We start from the raw sequence: 16402 nt of genomic DNA on the forward strand, positions 1-16402 counted from the left end.
CAGACTCACTGGTGAGCAGTCTTCAACCTCAACCTGTTGGGGTGAGGGGAGAGGGAGAGAGAAAAGAACAGCATTGCGATCAAAGATGATGACTTGTAGGCCAGTAATCACACACCAGAGACACACAGGTCCAGGATACCTGCAAAAAAAAGAGCAGAAACTATGCGAGTAAGGGGAACTGCATAGAGAGACAATAAACAATAAACAAAACATGCAAATGCATAGGTCCCCCAGCAGCTTAGGTCTATACAGTGTAACTAAGGGATGGTTCAGAGTAACCTGAGACAGCCCTAACTATAAGCTTTATCAAAAAGCCAGATGCTGCTTCGCTGCCTCCACTACAGTGTACAGTGTCTCCTCTAAATGGGTGACATAAGCTGAACGTAATTCCTCTCCTCTCTGGGCATTGATTATCTGTTTCTATTGCCTTTTTCTTACCTATACTATTGTGTGTCGCAATGTTTCTTTGAATGAGGCTACAGCAATGGTAAATGTATATTTTCTGATTATTATCTTTATTTTAATCTCAATTTCCTCCTTTATAATTTTGCATAAGACTCTGCATACTGTGTTGTATGTGACTAATATCAATGTTGTCATATAACTCCAGGCAAATAAGTGATGTACAATTCCTAAAGTGTCAGTTTCATCAAATGACATTCATTCATTTGAAATGTGTGAAATATGGGACTGATCTCACAGCTATTCTTGATTTGTTTGCATTCAGGTAAGTAAATAATGCTGTGAAAATACAGCCTTACACAAATGCAATTTATTTTTCATAACACACATTATTTTTTGGTCCACAGGGTTAGACATTTGGCTCTTAATTGTTCTTCATCAGATCATAAAAAATTAAATTACTTCAGTTACTGGATCACACAATTACAATATTTGCCCTTTCATGCATGTCAGAATGAATGTGTGGGGTGAATTTCTCCATTTGACCCACAGTGTGGTCTACATATAAAGTCTAGTAGAAGTACAGTAGCAGCCTCGATGTAATGATGAGCTGACACATTATTAACCAGATGCATTGTCTTTTCAACAGAAACGCTGCTTTCATGTGGGTAATTATATTAATTTCAATTCATTTTCACAAAGCAGTGTTTTTTCAGTAAGTTTTCAATCAGTCCAACAGTCGGGAGATTTTTACAAAATCAGCATCTGGTGGTAATCGAACATCACTCAGCTGTGGCGTTGGGCAGTTAAAACATTTTAACGGTTTACTGCATCATTAAATCCTCTGGGTTTATAAATGTGGGGAAGGAATTTAATTTGAATTTATACAGTGACTATAAATGTCTGAAGTCATTTCAGCTAGTGTTCATTAATGCATTCCAGGGTTAATAAATTACAGAGAAAATTCGGTTCTGTATGTATATAAAAATAGTTTTTTGTTGTCCTAAAAAACACACAGTAGTAATTAGAAATAGCAAGAGAGAAGCCATCAGTCGATGCTGTTAGGGACACTTTTTTTCTCCTTTCTAGGAGTTGGTAAAGTCAAAGTTGTATTTTTTTTATTACTGTTAAACGTTAAGTTTATGTCTGTTTTTTGCCATCATAATGAATTTTTTTTTAAAAAGCGGTTTACATATAGTACTTCATAAATGCAGGTTAAACTGCTCTCCAAAACTCCTACAATCAAAGTGAAGCAACCATAAGCTATGTATTTTCAAAAACTATAAAATAAAATCTATTTATCCATTGACACATAATAAAACCTTAACAATATGGTGCAGTCTGTAAGTGCACCATACAACAACACAAGAGCAGATCCTAGAGCATATCGAAGAAAAATGATTTAGTTTTAACTATGAGGGAGGCTAAAGAGGTGTTAAAATATACTTCCAATAGGTAATGAAATGTTTTTAATAGTTTGCTGCTTTTGAGGAACCCAACTTCAGATATTGTCATACCAAAGAGAGCCACAAGGTGGCAGTCCAGCTCACTTTGCAATGTTTGTAATGTTAGGCTGATGTTGATGGAAACTCTACAAAAAACTGTTTATCTAAAATGTTTCTCGAAAGTGATAAAGCCCCTGCAAAGGTGATGGTAAGGCTATTTATTAAAATATAATTGGATTAAAAGTTAAAATGTACAAATCCAAAAAAAGGCCCCCACCTTTGCGTGTAATAAACTTTTTCTCTCTTCATTTAGGGAAAATAAGGCTTCAGCCTCCACTGAGAATTTGTGGTTTTAAACATGTTACAGAACCAAACATAATTTTATGTTAAAATAATGTGTTTTAATTACTTACTTGGTCTAAGTATTTTAACTTGTATTCGAAAGCAGCAATACATTCTGAACAGAATCATCACGAAGTAAATGTAAATGCAAATAACAAATACCAAGCGGCACTGAAATTAATCGGAAGACTTCTGTCGGCTGCATCACTCAGATAGCAGGAGGAATCCTGCAGAAGTAAAACTTTATTTCCCATGATTGTGAGCAATGAAATGAACCACTGTTACTATTTTTGTCCAAAGCTAAAGGATTAAATTACATATGGGGTACATACAGTATTTGCTAACAGTCAATGTTAAAGTGTGAGTGCAAACTTGACGTCACTGCTGTCCATTTCTGCAGGTAAGAATGTAAATTCTCAGATGAGTAGTGGATTGTCTAGCACGGCCACTCCTGCTGCTACACCCCCATCAGAGTGTTCCGAACTCTTGGTCCTCAGCAGATGACCCACACACTCATTCATCACCATGTCTGAACCCTTCCTGTAAGGACACAAAGAAAAAGACAGATGTTGAAGTATTTCACATGAACAGGACAAGTGTGCATTTCTTCTGACATTATATGGTTCTTAAGCTGCTAAAAACTGCTAAATGGTTCACTAGTGTCTCAGTGTTGGTGTTTACACTTAAACAGGTAAAGTCCAGTCAGTTCTTGAGCTTCTCAGAAATCAGTTGCCTGTTGAGGGCAAAAATGATGCAACAACAGCACTGAGAGGGAAGCTGAAGAGCAAAAATGCAGGTCAGACTGCTAAACATTGTCATTTGATAATGTGAAATTACGTTGTATGAAAAATAAGCATAGTGATTATTCACAAGTGAATGCTAACTCCCAAATAATTAAAAAAAGATTCAAGGTCATTAATAGAACTAAAAATGTGTTAATCATGACTTCCAGTTTCTACTCGATGGAGTAGGTACTGGTAGGACCAGACCACATCATCCTCTAACAAAGACATTTGGACCCTCACTAACTAATAAAACGGGACAAAACTTTAACCGAGGCAACGCAACAAGATAAGTTCTGATATTAAGACAAATTTTCACAAGGAAAATGCGAGGCAAATTCATAAAACTTGAACCCCCTTCACAGTCGTCAGTCCAAAGATGGCAGACAATGTAATGGATATGGGGGTGTATCACTGCTACAAGTCAGGAGCATGCTCTTTCAATTTGAGAGTATGATCTCTTGTTTTCACAATCAAATATTGTAATATTCTCTCTCAAAAGTCTCCCCTCAGACTCAAATAGTCTCTGCTCCCTCGATGACTTGCTCAGCTCCCTTTCAAAACTGTACTTCTGCACTAAGATCCACTGTGGCTTGTACATACTTCCTGTGCTCCAGTTTAACTCTTCCTCCATTTCCTTGTGCCTGTAAAAATTATGCCCTCAGATCTCAGCTTTCATGCTCAGATCTTCGTGAAATGACCACAAATAACCCTGTCAAAATTCCCCAACCTATTTGGGCAACCTATTCCAAAAAAGTTGGGACGCTGTATAAAATGTAAATACAAAATTTGCAAGTCACATGAACCCATATTTAATTAAGAAATAGACCAAAGATAACATATCAAATGTTGAAATGGATAAATTGTATTATTTTATAAAAAATATGCGCTTATTTTTAATTTGATGGCAGCAACATGTCTAAAAAAAGTTGGGATAGTCGCAACAAAAGACTGGAAAAGCTAAAAAAAAAAAAAAAAAAAACACTTGATTGAACATCTCACAACTAATTAGGTTAATTGGCAACAGATCAGTAACATTATTGGGTATAAAAAGAGCATTTCAGAGAGGCAGAGTCTCTCAGCTGTGAAGATGGGGAGAGGTTCAAAGACTGTGTGGGAAAATAGTGCAACAATCTAAAAATTGTATTCCTCAATGTCAAATTGCAAAGAATTTGGGGATTTCATCATCTATCATTAAAAGACTCAGAGAATCTGAAGAAATCTCTGTGCAAGGGACAAGGCCGAAAACCATTATTGGATGGTCGTGATCTTCAGGCCCCTCAGGAATGCACTGTGTTTAAAACGACAAATTATCTGGCCTAAGTAACAGTTCTAAAAACAATTGCCTGTGAACACAGCTCAGTTTGCAGCCACAAAACACTGGTTAAAACTCTACCACACAAAGAAGAAACCATATATAAACATGATTCAGCTGCAGCTAGAAGCAACACAGAGGCTCTGTACAGACCTAGCATTAACATGTGTCGTGGTTGACCTAATCACAGGTGGACAGCTCCAAATACAGCCGTGAACCCACTCAAAACACATTGAGGAACACATCAAGATCTGATCTGTTCAGACCACGAGGTCTGGGACGCATACTGCAAATCAAAATCGGCAACTAGCTCTACAATCAATCACTTTAAAAAAAAACAACAACTACTGTTTGGTAAGAGATCTCTTCTAACAAAAAAGCCACAGTCAACATTTTATACCAGTGCAGTTGTGATGACATACCTCACATATGCTCCAAACACTCCCAGTTCACTGAGACAGCTGCTTATTTTGAGGGCAGCGTCTCGTCTCAACAAGTAGTTCTGTACAGGGGTGGGATGGATTTTATCCATCAGAATATAGGCCGTCCTCTCTGTACTCTCCTTCACTCCCTCCAGGACCTGGCAGATCTCTGATCCATAGATGTTGTTGCCTAAAAAAAAGACAACATTATGTCGCAGATAAATTATGAAGAAATGGACAATGACAAAGGTTAAGTGTTATCTCCCTTTTTCAATTCCAGTACCGGCTCTACTTTACTGGCACTCACTTTTGGTACCAGGTAATAGGACAAAAATGACAACGATCTGCCATAATTTAATTTGGGACATCAGCAACATCAAAACAAGCACTCCTACTCTCCTCAACAATAACACAGCGATGTTACACCATGTGATGCAGAGCAGAGGAACAGGAACAGGAACAATGGAAGCTTTTGTCGGCAACCACACAAGAGGAATGTGTGCAACTTCTCAATTGATCGCGGCGCGGTAGGAGGCGCGTGCGGTGGATCTGGACACCTGCCCACGGATAGCGGAAACCTGACTGCACCACAGGCCTATCAATTAATCAGACATGCCCCCAAAAATATGGCTTTTTGAGGTTTAATTTCTAATCAATGACAGGATTATACATAGTTTCTGGAGTTGTGATGGGGTTAATTTATTTCTACAGTTGTTTCCCTCATTGTACCTCCTCCTTCTCGCTGAGGCTTCAGGACAAATCGGTCTGGTGCTGCCAGAGCCATTGCCACCGTTTTGTCACCCTCTGGACCCTGTAGACGATAGGAACAACAAAGTAATATAGCTGAAAAATAAAACATGCAATAAAATCCTATCACCTTCAGTTTTTAAGTATACATTTGTACTGCAAAAAATGGAATGGTACTAAGAACATGTGCACAACTATTGAAAGTATTTGTGTTCTGTCATTTTCTCACCATGTCTAATGTGTAGAGGCCAGCAAATGTTGCCCTGATTTGCTCCACTACTTGAGGCTGGTTGGGGAAGAACCTCTCCAGAACTCCAGGTCTGGCAAGCACCTGCTGCACCTTCTTGGTTCCAGCCAGGTGAGTGCTAATATCAGGACATTTCACAGCCAGAGATTGCTCCATCAGTAGACGAGCATCCCAGGTCTGCAATTCCAAAAGACAAAGAAAGACTAACTAAAGACTGCTAAATTAAACTGTCCACTGTGTGCAAGAAGGAAATATTAAGCATAAACCAGGTCAATGTTTGGTTCATTAAGATAGCGTTCCTTATATTTTTTAGACTATATAACGTGCAGGGTCTCGGTTCACTCTGCTGTTTGCAGATGATGTGGTCCTGTTGGCCTCATCAGACTTTGACTTTCAGCATGCACTGGGGCGGTTTGCAGCCAAATGTGAAGCAACGGGGATGACTGCTCTGCAGTTAACTTGAGGATTGCTCCCTCCAGGTGGGGATGGAGTGCCGCCCCCAAGTGAAGGAGTTTAAGTATCTCTGGGTCTTGTTCATGACTGCGGGTAGGTTGAAGCGGGAGATTGACAGGCTATTGAGGTGGCAGCAGCAGTAAAACAGGCGCTGCACCGGCCCGTTTTGGTGAAGAGGGAGCTGAGTCAAAGGGCAAAGCTTTAAATTAGACGTTCCGACAATCACTTATGGTCACGAGTTCTGGGTAGTGACCAAAAGAATGAGATCGCGGTTACAAGCGGCTCAAATGAGTTTTCTTCTGCAGTGTGGCCGGGCTCAGCCTTGGAGATAGAGGAGGGAGCTCCGACATCAGTAGGGACCTCAGAATAGAGCCGTGAATTCTTTGCATTGACAGGAGTCCTGGGCATGTGATCAGGATACCTCCTGGGCACCTCCCACTGGAGGTTTTTCGGCACACCCAACTGGCTGGAGACCTCGGGGAAGACGCAGAACACGCTGGAGGAATTATATATACCATCAACTTGCTCAACCTGGTGTTACTGCAGCCCGACCCCGGATATAGCCTAATGAAAACATCTACAGTGTGAAAAGTTGCACTGTTCATTTCATTTCATAGCACCTGACACTTTTTCCATTCATCCTAAATTGTATTTATTTATTTTCATTTTATTTTATTTGTTTTTGTGTGTATAGTCGGTGTATTTTTTTTTTTTTATCTATCTTATTTTATGTAAACGTATTTGTAATTTTTTTCATATTGTGTGCCCCTTTTTTGTGTTTCTATGCTGCTGTGATGACTAAATTTCCCCACTGTGGAATTAATGAAGTCTAAATCTAAATTTAAATCATCGAAATCAGTTTACTTTTCTTTGAGTGGCTGACAGGGACTGACTGACCCAAGAGTGACAGAAGAATGAAGGAATGTAACACTGTCATGGTATGAAGGAGTACTTGCATGGCAGATTAACCAGCTAAAAACATAGGGAACATTGAAAAACATTCTTTCAGAGTGTGATCAAAATGCAATCATTAACTGACTCATCAGTGTCTTAAATAAAATTCCACTTTCTACACTTTTATCTCAATTGTGATTTGCTCAGCTTTGACTATGTCTCATTCAAATTTTTACTCCTGTTCTATAGGAATGTAATTCAGAACTGAGTATTAAGTAGTCGATTTGTAGCTCTGATCATACTCTTCATAATACTTCGGCACCCTGCTCACTTTAGTTCCTTCAAAATTGTATAATCCAAGTGTGGCAAAATACAGTTTGCCTGAAAACCGAGAAGCTCTGCATTTATTAGATTAGCTACGTGACAGAATTAATTTAATACATAAAAGTCAAACAACTTGCACAGAAGAGAGAACTATCCTCCCAAGTTATAATTTCCAATGTCACAGAGATTGTGAGGCAGCAAAAAAAGACAAAAAAACTGTTGGTCTCTTATGCCCCATTCAGTCTGACACATTGAAAGAGGTCTATATGGGTAAACTTATGACCCTCTCCTCATTCAGGGTTGGACCTGAATCAGACAGCTTTGGTGACATGGTGTTGCTATTAGAAATGGAAAAGACAATGGACTCGTCTCTATACGTGTCCTGCTATACCTCAGTGATTGCAGAGATTGGAGTATGTTATTAGGATCAACTGCATTAGACTGGTTCAAATCGTTTCTGTCGGATAGATTTCAATTTGTTCATGTCAATAATTAATCTTCCAGGCAAACACAAGTTAATTTTGGTGTTCCACAAGGGTCGGTGCTAGGCCCAATTCTTTTCACACTATAGATGTTTCCATTAGGCTATATCATAAGGAAACACTGCATAAACTTCCAGCGTTTTGCAGATGATACCGAGCTATATTTCTGGATGAAACCAGACAAGACAAATCAGTTAGTAAATCTTTAAGAATGTCTCAAAGACTTAAAGGCCTAAATGACCTACAATTTCTACTTCTAAACTCTGACAAAACTAAAGTTATTGAATTTGGCTGTAAACACCTTACAAATTCTTTCCCCAATCACTTTGATGAGCATTTGTCCTTTAACTCACACATAAACCAAGTTTCTAGCACTGCTTTCTTTCTATCTACGTGATCTATGCACTTACATGTCACTATTACATCTCATTAATGTCATGCTTTCTCTCTCATAGTTTTGCTTATGTTTATAGTCTCTCTATGCAGTTTCCCTCGCTCGTGTGGCTCTGTGCTTTCTTTTGCAGATATCCCTGGCCCTGGAGCTGCATGTCTCTGGTCTGTCCTCTTCTCTCTGCTCTCCCCTTACCCCAACCAGCCAAGGCAGATGATCGCCCACCTCTGGCTCTGGTTTTGTTTCATCCTATCAAAGGGGATTTTTTTTTTTCCCCTCCCAGCTGCTCATGTGGGATTTGTTGAATTGTTGGGTTCCTTTGTACAATGTTGTGAAGTTCTGTTGTAAGGACTTTACCATGCTAAGTGCCCTGAAATAACTTGTGTTGTGATTTAGCACTATATAAATAAAATCAAATTTAATTGATTTGAAGACAGTTTGATGCTAATCATGTTTAAATGACCTTTAACCAATGAGAGAGAGAATAGGAGTAAATTCTCCAAAGCGATCAGAATTTACATTCTTAACACCTTTCAGTGCTAGAGCAGAAATAAGTTTAGACCTGTTCAGAAATGTAGTTCTGAGGCATGTAACCATTCCTGTAGTACACCACTGCAACCTCTTGGCCATCACTGAAATGAGAGTGACATAAATGTCCATTAGGTACTTGACATAATTATCTCTTACTGCTATCTAGAACATACTGTGTAGTTTTCATTTGAGAATAATACATTTTAACAACTTAATGCACATTTAAAGCTGGGGTAAGCAGTTTTCTGGAAAAGGCCAAATCCCTCCAGCAGAATATGGAAATTTAGCCCTGCAGTCCCCAACCACTTCTGGCAACCTGCTCTGGGGATTGACAGACTTGACATCTAGGGCACCCAGAGGTTTACTTTACCTACAGGATTTTCTGCCGTAGAATGAGGCTTAGTATCTGAAGGAATGTGTATGTACATTTGCATATGTATAGAGCAGCCAACAGGAACAGCTTCTCTCCGAAAAGACTCATGATTAGCTAAAGGTCTCCGTCACAAGATAGATTAGTCACAAGGAGGTAAGGAATTCTGGTGTTCTCCAAGACCACTTAAATTACAATATGCTTAGAGGTTATTTGGAAATTCTGTGCTCGATTACTCCAAAAAAATACTGCTAATAAAAAACCTATCCACCTCAGCTTTAAGTGACAGAAAAACACTTACACGAATAGCCTCTTGTCCTGACTGAGGGATCCTGTTTTGCAGACATCGTCAAACCGCTTTCTTATTGTGGGAATGTCTCTGAAACACATAGTGTGCTGGTTACAAAAAGCACAATTCTTCACATCATTCACAATTATGCCTAACTTCATAAATGTCCATTCAAACAAGATGATGGCCAAACTGTTCACAGAGGCAAAAATGCAGGCAGATGCCCTAAAGTAAAAATACACCCAAACACAGAAAACCTGCTTGTAAGGTCAAAGTTGCAGATTTGAATGTTTTCCATTAAAATGTCTTTATTTTCCAAACTCTTCCTCAGAACCAACACCCACCTCTTCCACAGTTCTGTCTCAATGTATCTCTGGTCAAAGATGTTCCTTTGGCTCTCTTCCACCAAGAACATGACAGCCGCTCTGTAATGACAACAATTACTCCTGAAAAACACTCTTACAACCCCCATTTAAAGATTATTCAGGACATTTGGTTGGCCACCAGTTTTAATCAGAAATTTTTTGCAAACAGTGACTACTACTGCCCAAAACGTCACTGGGCACTTTTCAAAGTTTTTCACCAAAAATGAAATTACATTCATTTCATTGTACTGGGGTATGAACTGAGGTCTCAGAGGCAGATATCTAAAACCTGGGCAAATAAAACTATACATTCGGTATGGCTAGAGGCAGCTGTTGACAAATGAGAATGTAATTTTATAAACTCTCAAGAAAAGAACACACACGTTCAGAAACTGATATTTTACTTTTGAAGTTTTGTTTTCTCTAAATGAGGCCAATGCGGAAGTGCCTTAAACGGCCGCTTGAACAAATCGGGATAAAACTGGAACTAGAAAAGGATTTGAAGGCTACAGGTGTCTGGCTGAAAGGAACTGGTTTAACGGCGTGTGCTCAGAATCGGGTAAATTAAGAGCACACCCCAATTGTGTTGCATTTTGGTTATCGTGAATGAGTTGACTTTCATAATTAAAGGCTTTTGGGTGAAAATTGACTCATTGTTGCCTGTACCGGAGACCCACGGTAACAGTATCTCCTGTTACACAATGTATACCAGTATTAGTGAAGATCTTCTTCTACGATCATTTTATCCATTATCAGTTTATGGTATTGGTATGAATCTGGTGTTGTTTCAGATGGTGTTTGAATACACAAGTCCACCAGCAAGATGTTTTATTCTAAACTATTTCCAGTGTTTTCTCTAGGTTGACTACCTAGAGAAATGTTTGACGAGGGATTATATCCGATCAGTTGTCTTCCTCCTCCTGGTCACTTTGGTAAAGCTGTTTCCTTTAGTTTGATCGCGTTCGGATTGCTGAATTGAATTAGCTTAGTGTACATTTTTATTTAGTTTTGCACCAAACTTTACTGATATGGATCTAAGCCTGTCCTCTTGTGCTTATCGTGGAGTGCAGCTGTATCAGCAGGAGAGCTCCTTGTGGTCTCGCCTGGACTACTAGCAAGATCAGCTGCAAAGCTTTAGCATCCTTGGCACTATTGATAGATACACGTTGGGTGAGTCTCCAAACGATGATATTTTGTCCTGAATTTCAGACGTTAGAGGTTGACGTCTGTCCGTTAAAAAATTAGTTTTGTTGGCTGATGAAGGTAGTTGTCATCAACTCGAGTAACGTTATCTTTGCTTCACAAACAAAGAAAGGCTTTTGTTTTCAAGTGTGTTTCTCAACCTATACCATCAACCATCACATCCATTTGAAAGATCTATAGAAGATAATTTGATCTAGGGCAGATGCATTTGTGGGTGGCAGGAGACATAGCTATCTAGCTTACTGTACACTAACAGGTAGATTATAGCAGGTGTAGCAACTCAAAATCAAGCCGGAGAACCGCTGATGCTAATGCACTCTAGACCCTTACACAGACTCTTGTGTAAGGGGAGGAGTCATGCAGCGGGCTTTATATACAGTCTGTGGGAAATTAAATGAAATGGCAGCTCCATGGCATCATTTCAGGCCGCCTAAAAATCCAGAACCAAAATATTGATGAGAACAATATATTTTGAACCAAATCTCTGAATTTACTTTACACTGTCTTTATGCTATCTACTTGTGATTGGATCACCAAGGACGGATTGTTATGCCATGTGTGCCATTCCCCACAGACAGCAGACAAGAGAGAAACTGACCATCTATGACAAGGCAATATACTGTTAATATGACATGTATTTTAAGGATGTACTTCCTTCCTACCTTTCTCTTCCATAGAGCTCCCAGGCTTTGGCAACTGCTCTGGCCAGACCATCAGCAGGATTGTTGTCTAGGATGCGCTGGCTCTCCTCCAGCCTTCCAGCCACCTTAAGAATGTTTCTGTCGAGCAATATGGTGAGCACTTTAGTCAGTCCTACTCAGAGCATATTAAACATGATTATTTCCTACTATGCATTATTTAACTCTCTGTCTGAGGTTTCTTACCAGGGACACACTTTCATTTGCCACGGCATAGAGCTTGACTCCATGTGTAAAAGAGTCAATATGACTTTTTTTAAATACAGAAAAAGTAGCTGCTCGCTGGTAATTTTAGGGTTCTTTTGGTGATCTATTTTGCATAAAAACACATATTTTCATGACACTTAAATAAAGACAATATTGACTTTTAGTTGGGCCACAAAATTCGTTATTTTCCTTACTTATGATAATACTGTGGTATGCAAATTATGCAAATGACTTGCTTACCTGTGTACATCTGGCATGCGTGACGAGAGGCCTCCAAAACTAGCAGCAAAGGTGTTGATCTCTATCTGCTTTAGAGATGACGTCTCATCCTCTCTTTGGTCCAGCATGTAGTCCGACCGATTAAGACCCAAAACAATATGCTGAAAGGAAGCCAAAGATATCCCACTAAGACTAATGAGATTAGTAAAAGGTCATGATCAAGGCATATGGCTGAATATTCAATAGACTGCTATGTGCAGGCTCAAGCATTTTGGCTAACAGCATTGTGTAGAACAGAAATAGTTGATTAGTACATTTTTTTGTAACCCATTGTGGGTTTTTTTTGTTTTTTTTAAAGCAAAAGTATGAATCTTACTGAAGTCCCAACTTCATAGTATTGAAAAAGTATTTGTTTTCAATGGTAAATCTATATTTCTGGGGTTTTAAGACCTTTTTTGGACATTCTGAAGTCATCACCTTGGATTTTAGGAAATTGTGAAGATGATTTTAATGATTGTCAGATATTTCAGAGACCAATTTAATTGATAAATCTACAAAATAATGAGCAAATTAATTGAAACTGTTAGTTACAGGCCTAATATTATCTTATATAAATGATAGGCCCAGATTAGTCCCACCAACTCAAAGATCAAGGAGGCTGAAATCTGAGCATTAAATAATTGATGATTAAAAGGTTAGTCACTGTATAAAATAGTTTATGAATTCATTTCGATGAAAAAAAAAATCTCTTTGAAATGTTATAAAGTAAGCAAATTCAAATTTGAAACATGTTTATTGCCTGTATTTGTTGTGTACCATATTGATACATATTGCGTTTATGCACTTCAGGGCTGTTGATGGAGAGCGGGGCCTACGGTTTACCAACTGGTTTACAAAAATTTGAGTAAAAATACATTTGTAATGGCACAAAACACAATTATTAATTTTGAATTATCATTTAAATTGTTTTTTAAATGTTTTAAATCATAAATGTCATTTGTTTCAGAAGCAACAAAATGTAATTTCTCTGAACTGTTAAGTTTTTATTCACTGCCCTTTTGTACTAAGCTAGAAAACAATTCCTCTGACCTGCAGAAAAACCGTGGTACTTGGGAATGGTTTGTGGGTCAGCTGCAGTAGAGAGAGATGGTGGGAGTGGTTTTGGGATCGGGGCCAGGGAGGGAGATGAGAGATGCTCAGGTGTTTAGTGTTCACTGATTATTCTCTCTTCCTATATATCAGCAGTAGCAGGCTGGGACAGGTGGCTCACTTATACTCCTGTAGACACCAGGACAACAAGGCAGTCTACTGGGAGAAGGAGGACTGACTACTGTGTGCTCGGAGGTGGAGCAGGAGCGCACACGCCTTTTTTAAACTGTGATTTGTGTGCGAGCCCATTCAATTATTAATTTGCAACCATCATTGGTTTTTGCTCGTCCCTGTGCTTAGGAAACCTATGGCGGCAACAAGAAGCTCTTTTACACTGATAATCTTAAAAATACAATATATTGCCAATATCAACACAGTTTAGTAATTAATGTAACTCCAGATTGAGAGATGCCAGTTTATAAATATGCTGCCATACCTGAGACCGTCCTTCTTTAAGGATCTGTTGGTGGATCCTGAACAACCTTGCAGTGAAATCATCCACTGCAATGGTGCTATAAAAACAGAATGTCATTCTTTTACAATCCTGACATGTTATTCAAAACATTATATTATTTTTGTGTCATATTAACAAGAGGCTATTTGAAGACAGACTCCCCCAGAGAATGTAATGATATGTTTGTTCTCTGACAATAGTTTTGTGTTGCCATGTCATGCTGCTACTTAAAACTACATGGCATAGCCAAACAAATACATTTCTGATCTAATCTAATCTAGTTTTACTACTGAGGATCATTACAGGAGATTCTATTGTGTCCTACCTGGCTAAAGCCTCTTGCAGAAAGTCTGTGTCCTGGCTGATCTTGTCCACCAGTGTGTTGTAATGAGTTTGCACTGACAGAGACTGGATGAACACAGCTTTAGGCACAGGCGTAGGGAAGAGAGTGAATGGAGCGTAGGTCACCAACTGAAAAACAAGTTGTAAAATGTACAAAAAGAATGCTGACAACAAAAAACTATTCATGAAAAAACACAGAGTGGACATGGCATGTAAGGAATGAAAATAAGTATTTAGGCAAAAAATTCCTGCAATTGTAAACAAAGGCTGATTAAAGAGCCGTCCCAATTCTGTGCCCTAAACCAGAGCAAATTTCTAACATGACTTCACACTGAACACGCCTGTTTCATCAGCGATGGCTTAATGGCCCACTGATATGGAGGCATGTCCTGTTGCATGTTTTCTTTTATAAAATACCATAAAAATATAAAAACATTAGCTGACGTGTGTTATGTAGCATGTGTGATGATTGCCTAATCTAAGTTGTTATATAAAATTCAGAGTATATGAAAATTATATGTTATGTATTTGACCAAACTCTGAAACTAACACAAGCCAAATTGAATTATGCAGAGACCTTCTTTGCAAATCTACCTATCTAACATACCTGTTATGTTATGTATAATATCATAGACTGCACAGGTCAACTAAAAATGCATGCGTTTCCAAGTGGTACCTCTGAGGAGTTGGGGGTCTCTTGGATCCTCATTAGAACACCCTGCAGAAGCGCTGCATCTTTTGCCACATCTGCTAATTCTTTTATCAGCGCAGTATTCATCATCACCGTTTCTGGTATCCCCTGGGCCATTGTGAGTCACCTGAGATCTAACAAACAGTCAACATCTGTAATAACACAGCACAAGATTTAAATACAAGAGAGGTGAGGGCAAGACACCTTGTCACTACATAACATGATAGCAAAAATTAAACTAGGATATTTTTAACCATTTTAACAAGTCACGCATTTCAATTACTGGTTTAAACAAATCTTAAATGACAAACAACATTGAAGTAATACATGTAATTGGTATTTGGATCTAGTTGATGCATTTCTAAACTTGCCCGTTAATTGGATATCAGAGCAGGTTGCAATTCTGTATTGATATATCTGCACACATTTTCATAACAAACATGTTAAAAACTAAAGGGACAATACTATAGCTAGGTTAATGCAGCTACAACTACTAAATCCATAATGACTACAAAACAATAACATAATTAGATTATTATCGCTATTATTAGTCTATAATAGTATTATTCATCATTGCTGTCGTTAAAGTGTTGCCACTTATAGTTTTTCTAAATACGGAATAATACGTTGCATACAAATGCTTTAAAAATACAATAATTATACATACAAATGCATTTTTAAAAAAAAGTTACGTATTTACAAATAAAAAACATAAGTTATACAGTAACACTAAACAACACAAGTTGTTGTGAACAAGTTGCTTATTGACTTTTGTTATAGGTCAGTGTATATTACCAAAACAATACTTGTAGCAACACTTACCTCGCGCTGACAGGGTTTTAAACAGGTAGTTACAGGGGTAATAGCAAGACGCTGGTGATAGTAGCTAGTTAGCTATTTGCTTTCGAGCTAACAGGCTTCCACAGTCAGTTTATTGTGTCCTGTTCCAAAGGTCTGACACAAGCGTAGGTTGGGGTTAAGTTAATAGGAGTGGCGGTGCCTTCTGAGGTGCATTTTCAGCCTTTCAAACTCAACTAAGAAACACGTCTGTAAAATATCACAAATATCACGGACTGAATGAAAAAGCCGGATCTGCCAAAAGCCTTCCCGTAGCCGTCGCTCATTGATCGGTCAGGATCTGCTACCGGCTTTGTTCAACCAATCAGCGTCACCGAAAAGATTATAGCCGGTCTTGTGCTGAAGTTACTTTGAGAGCATGCTGGACTCATCACGAAAGAATAGTCTAAAAACAAAAACAATTACACGAAACAACCTGTCACCTCAGGCTAGCAGGTCTCCAATTAGTGCTCATTGCAGTGTAAAATCCACTAGGTCCAGACAGCGGAACGAGTGTAAACATTATTTGATTGACAGTGAAGCAACCAATCACAGCAGCGAACACTGGGTGGGACTGAATCAGAGCCACTGCCTCACCTGATGTCCTGAAAGTGCTGACTGAAGAGTGAAACAGCATTTTAATTATTGTGCTCCACACAAGAGGCAAGAGGGTGTTGGGTAACTCGTGTTTAAGCCGTTGTGCTTAATTTCTTATCAGTAGTAATGTTATTTGATCATAATAGATTAAAAAAAATGCTACCGTAATTTGAATATTGCCGTTTTTCCATATCAAATATTGAT

The 16402-nt window shown here is 38.6% G+C and overlaps 1 protein-coding gene across 2 annotated transcripts; it reads right to left on the reverse strand.

Moving 5' to 3' along the window:
* Positions 1-750: 750 nt before the first annotated feature.
* Positions 751-16067, reverse strand: gss (glutathione synthetase). Of its 2 annotated transcripts, none has more exons than XM_069141539.1 (13): positions 15587-16067; positions 14750-14898; positions 14057-14202; positions 13714-13789; positions 12150-12289; positions 11667-11783; positions 9781-9861; positions 9449-9526; positions 8809-8878; positions 5685-5879; positions 5438-5519; positions 4709-4898; positions 751-2729 (listed from the first exon to the last, which is right to left on the reverse strand). In XM_069141539.1, the coding sequence occupies exons 2-13, from the start codon at positions 14879-14881 to the stop codon at positions 2606-2608; spliced, it is 1431 nt and encodes a 476-aa protein (XP_068997640.1). In that variant the 5' UTR covers positions 14882-14898; positions 15587-16067; the 3' UTR covers positions 751-2605. The 2 variants fall into 2 exon arrangements, with proteins under 2 accessions (XP_068997640.1, XP_068997641.1); XM_069141540.1 differs by having other exon boundaries at positions 14750-14916.
* Positions 16068-16402: the final 335 nt, after the last annotated feature.

This window comes from Embiotoca jacksoni, unplaced genomic scaffold (assembly GCF_022577435.1).
Source record: "Embiotoca jacksoni isolate LCO1_2020_lvr unplaced genomic scaffold, fEmbJac1.0.p SCAF_9, whole genome shotgun sequence".
NCBI classification, from domain to species: Eukaryota; Metazoa; Chordata; class Actinopteri; family Embiotocidae; genus Embiotoca; species Embiotoca jacksoni.

Excerpts from the sequence above, each read along its gene's own strand:
- gss (XM_069141539.1), bottom strand. The coding sequence starts at position 14,881 with ATGGCCCAGGGGATACCAGAAACGGTGATGATGAATACTGCGCTGATA. Across the intron at positions 9,862-11,666 it reads GAGCTCTATGGAAGAGAAAG|AGCGGCTGTCATGTTCTTGG; the intron begins GTAGGAAGGAAG and ends TTGTCATTACAG. Across the intron at positions 2,730-4,708 it reads GTGTTTGGAGCATATGTGAG|GAAGGGTTCAGACATGGTGA; the intron begins GTATGTCATCAC and ends GTGTCCTTACAG.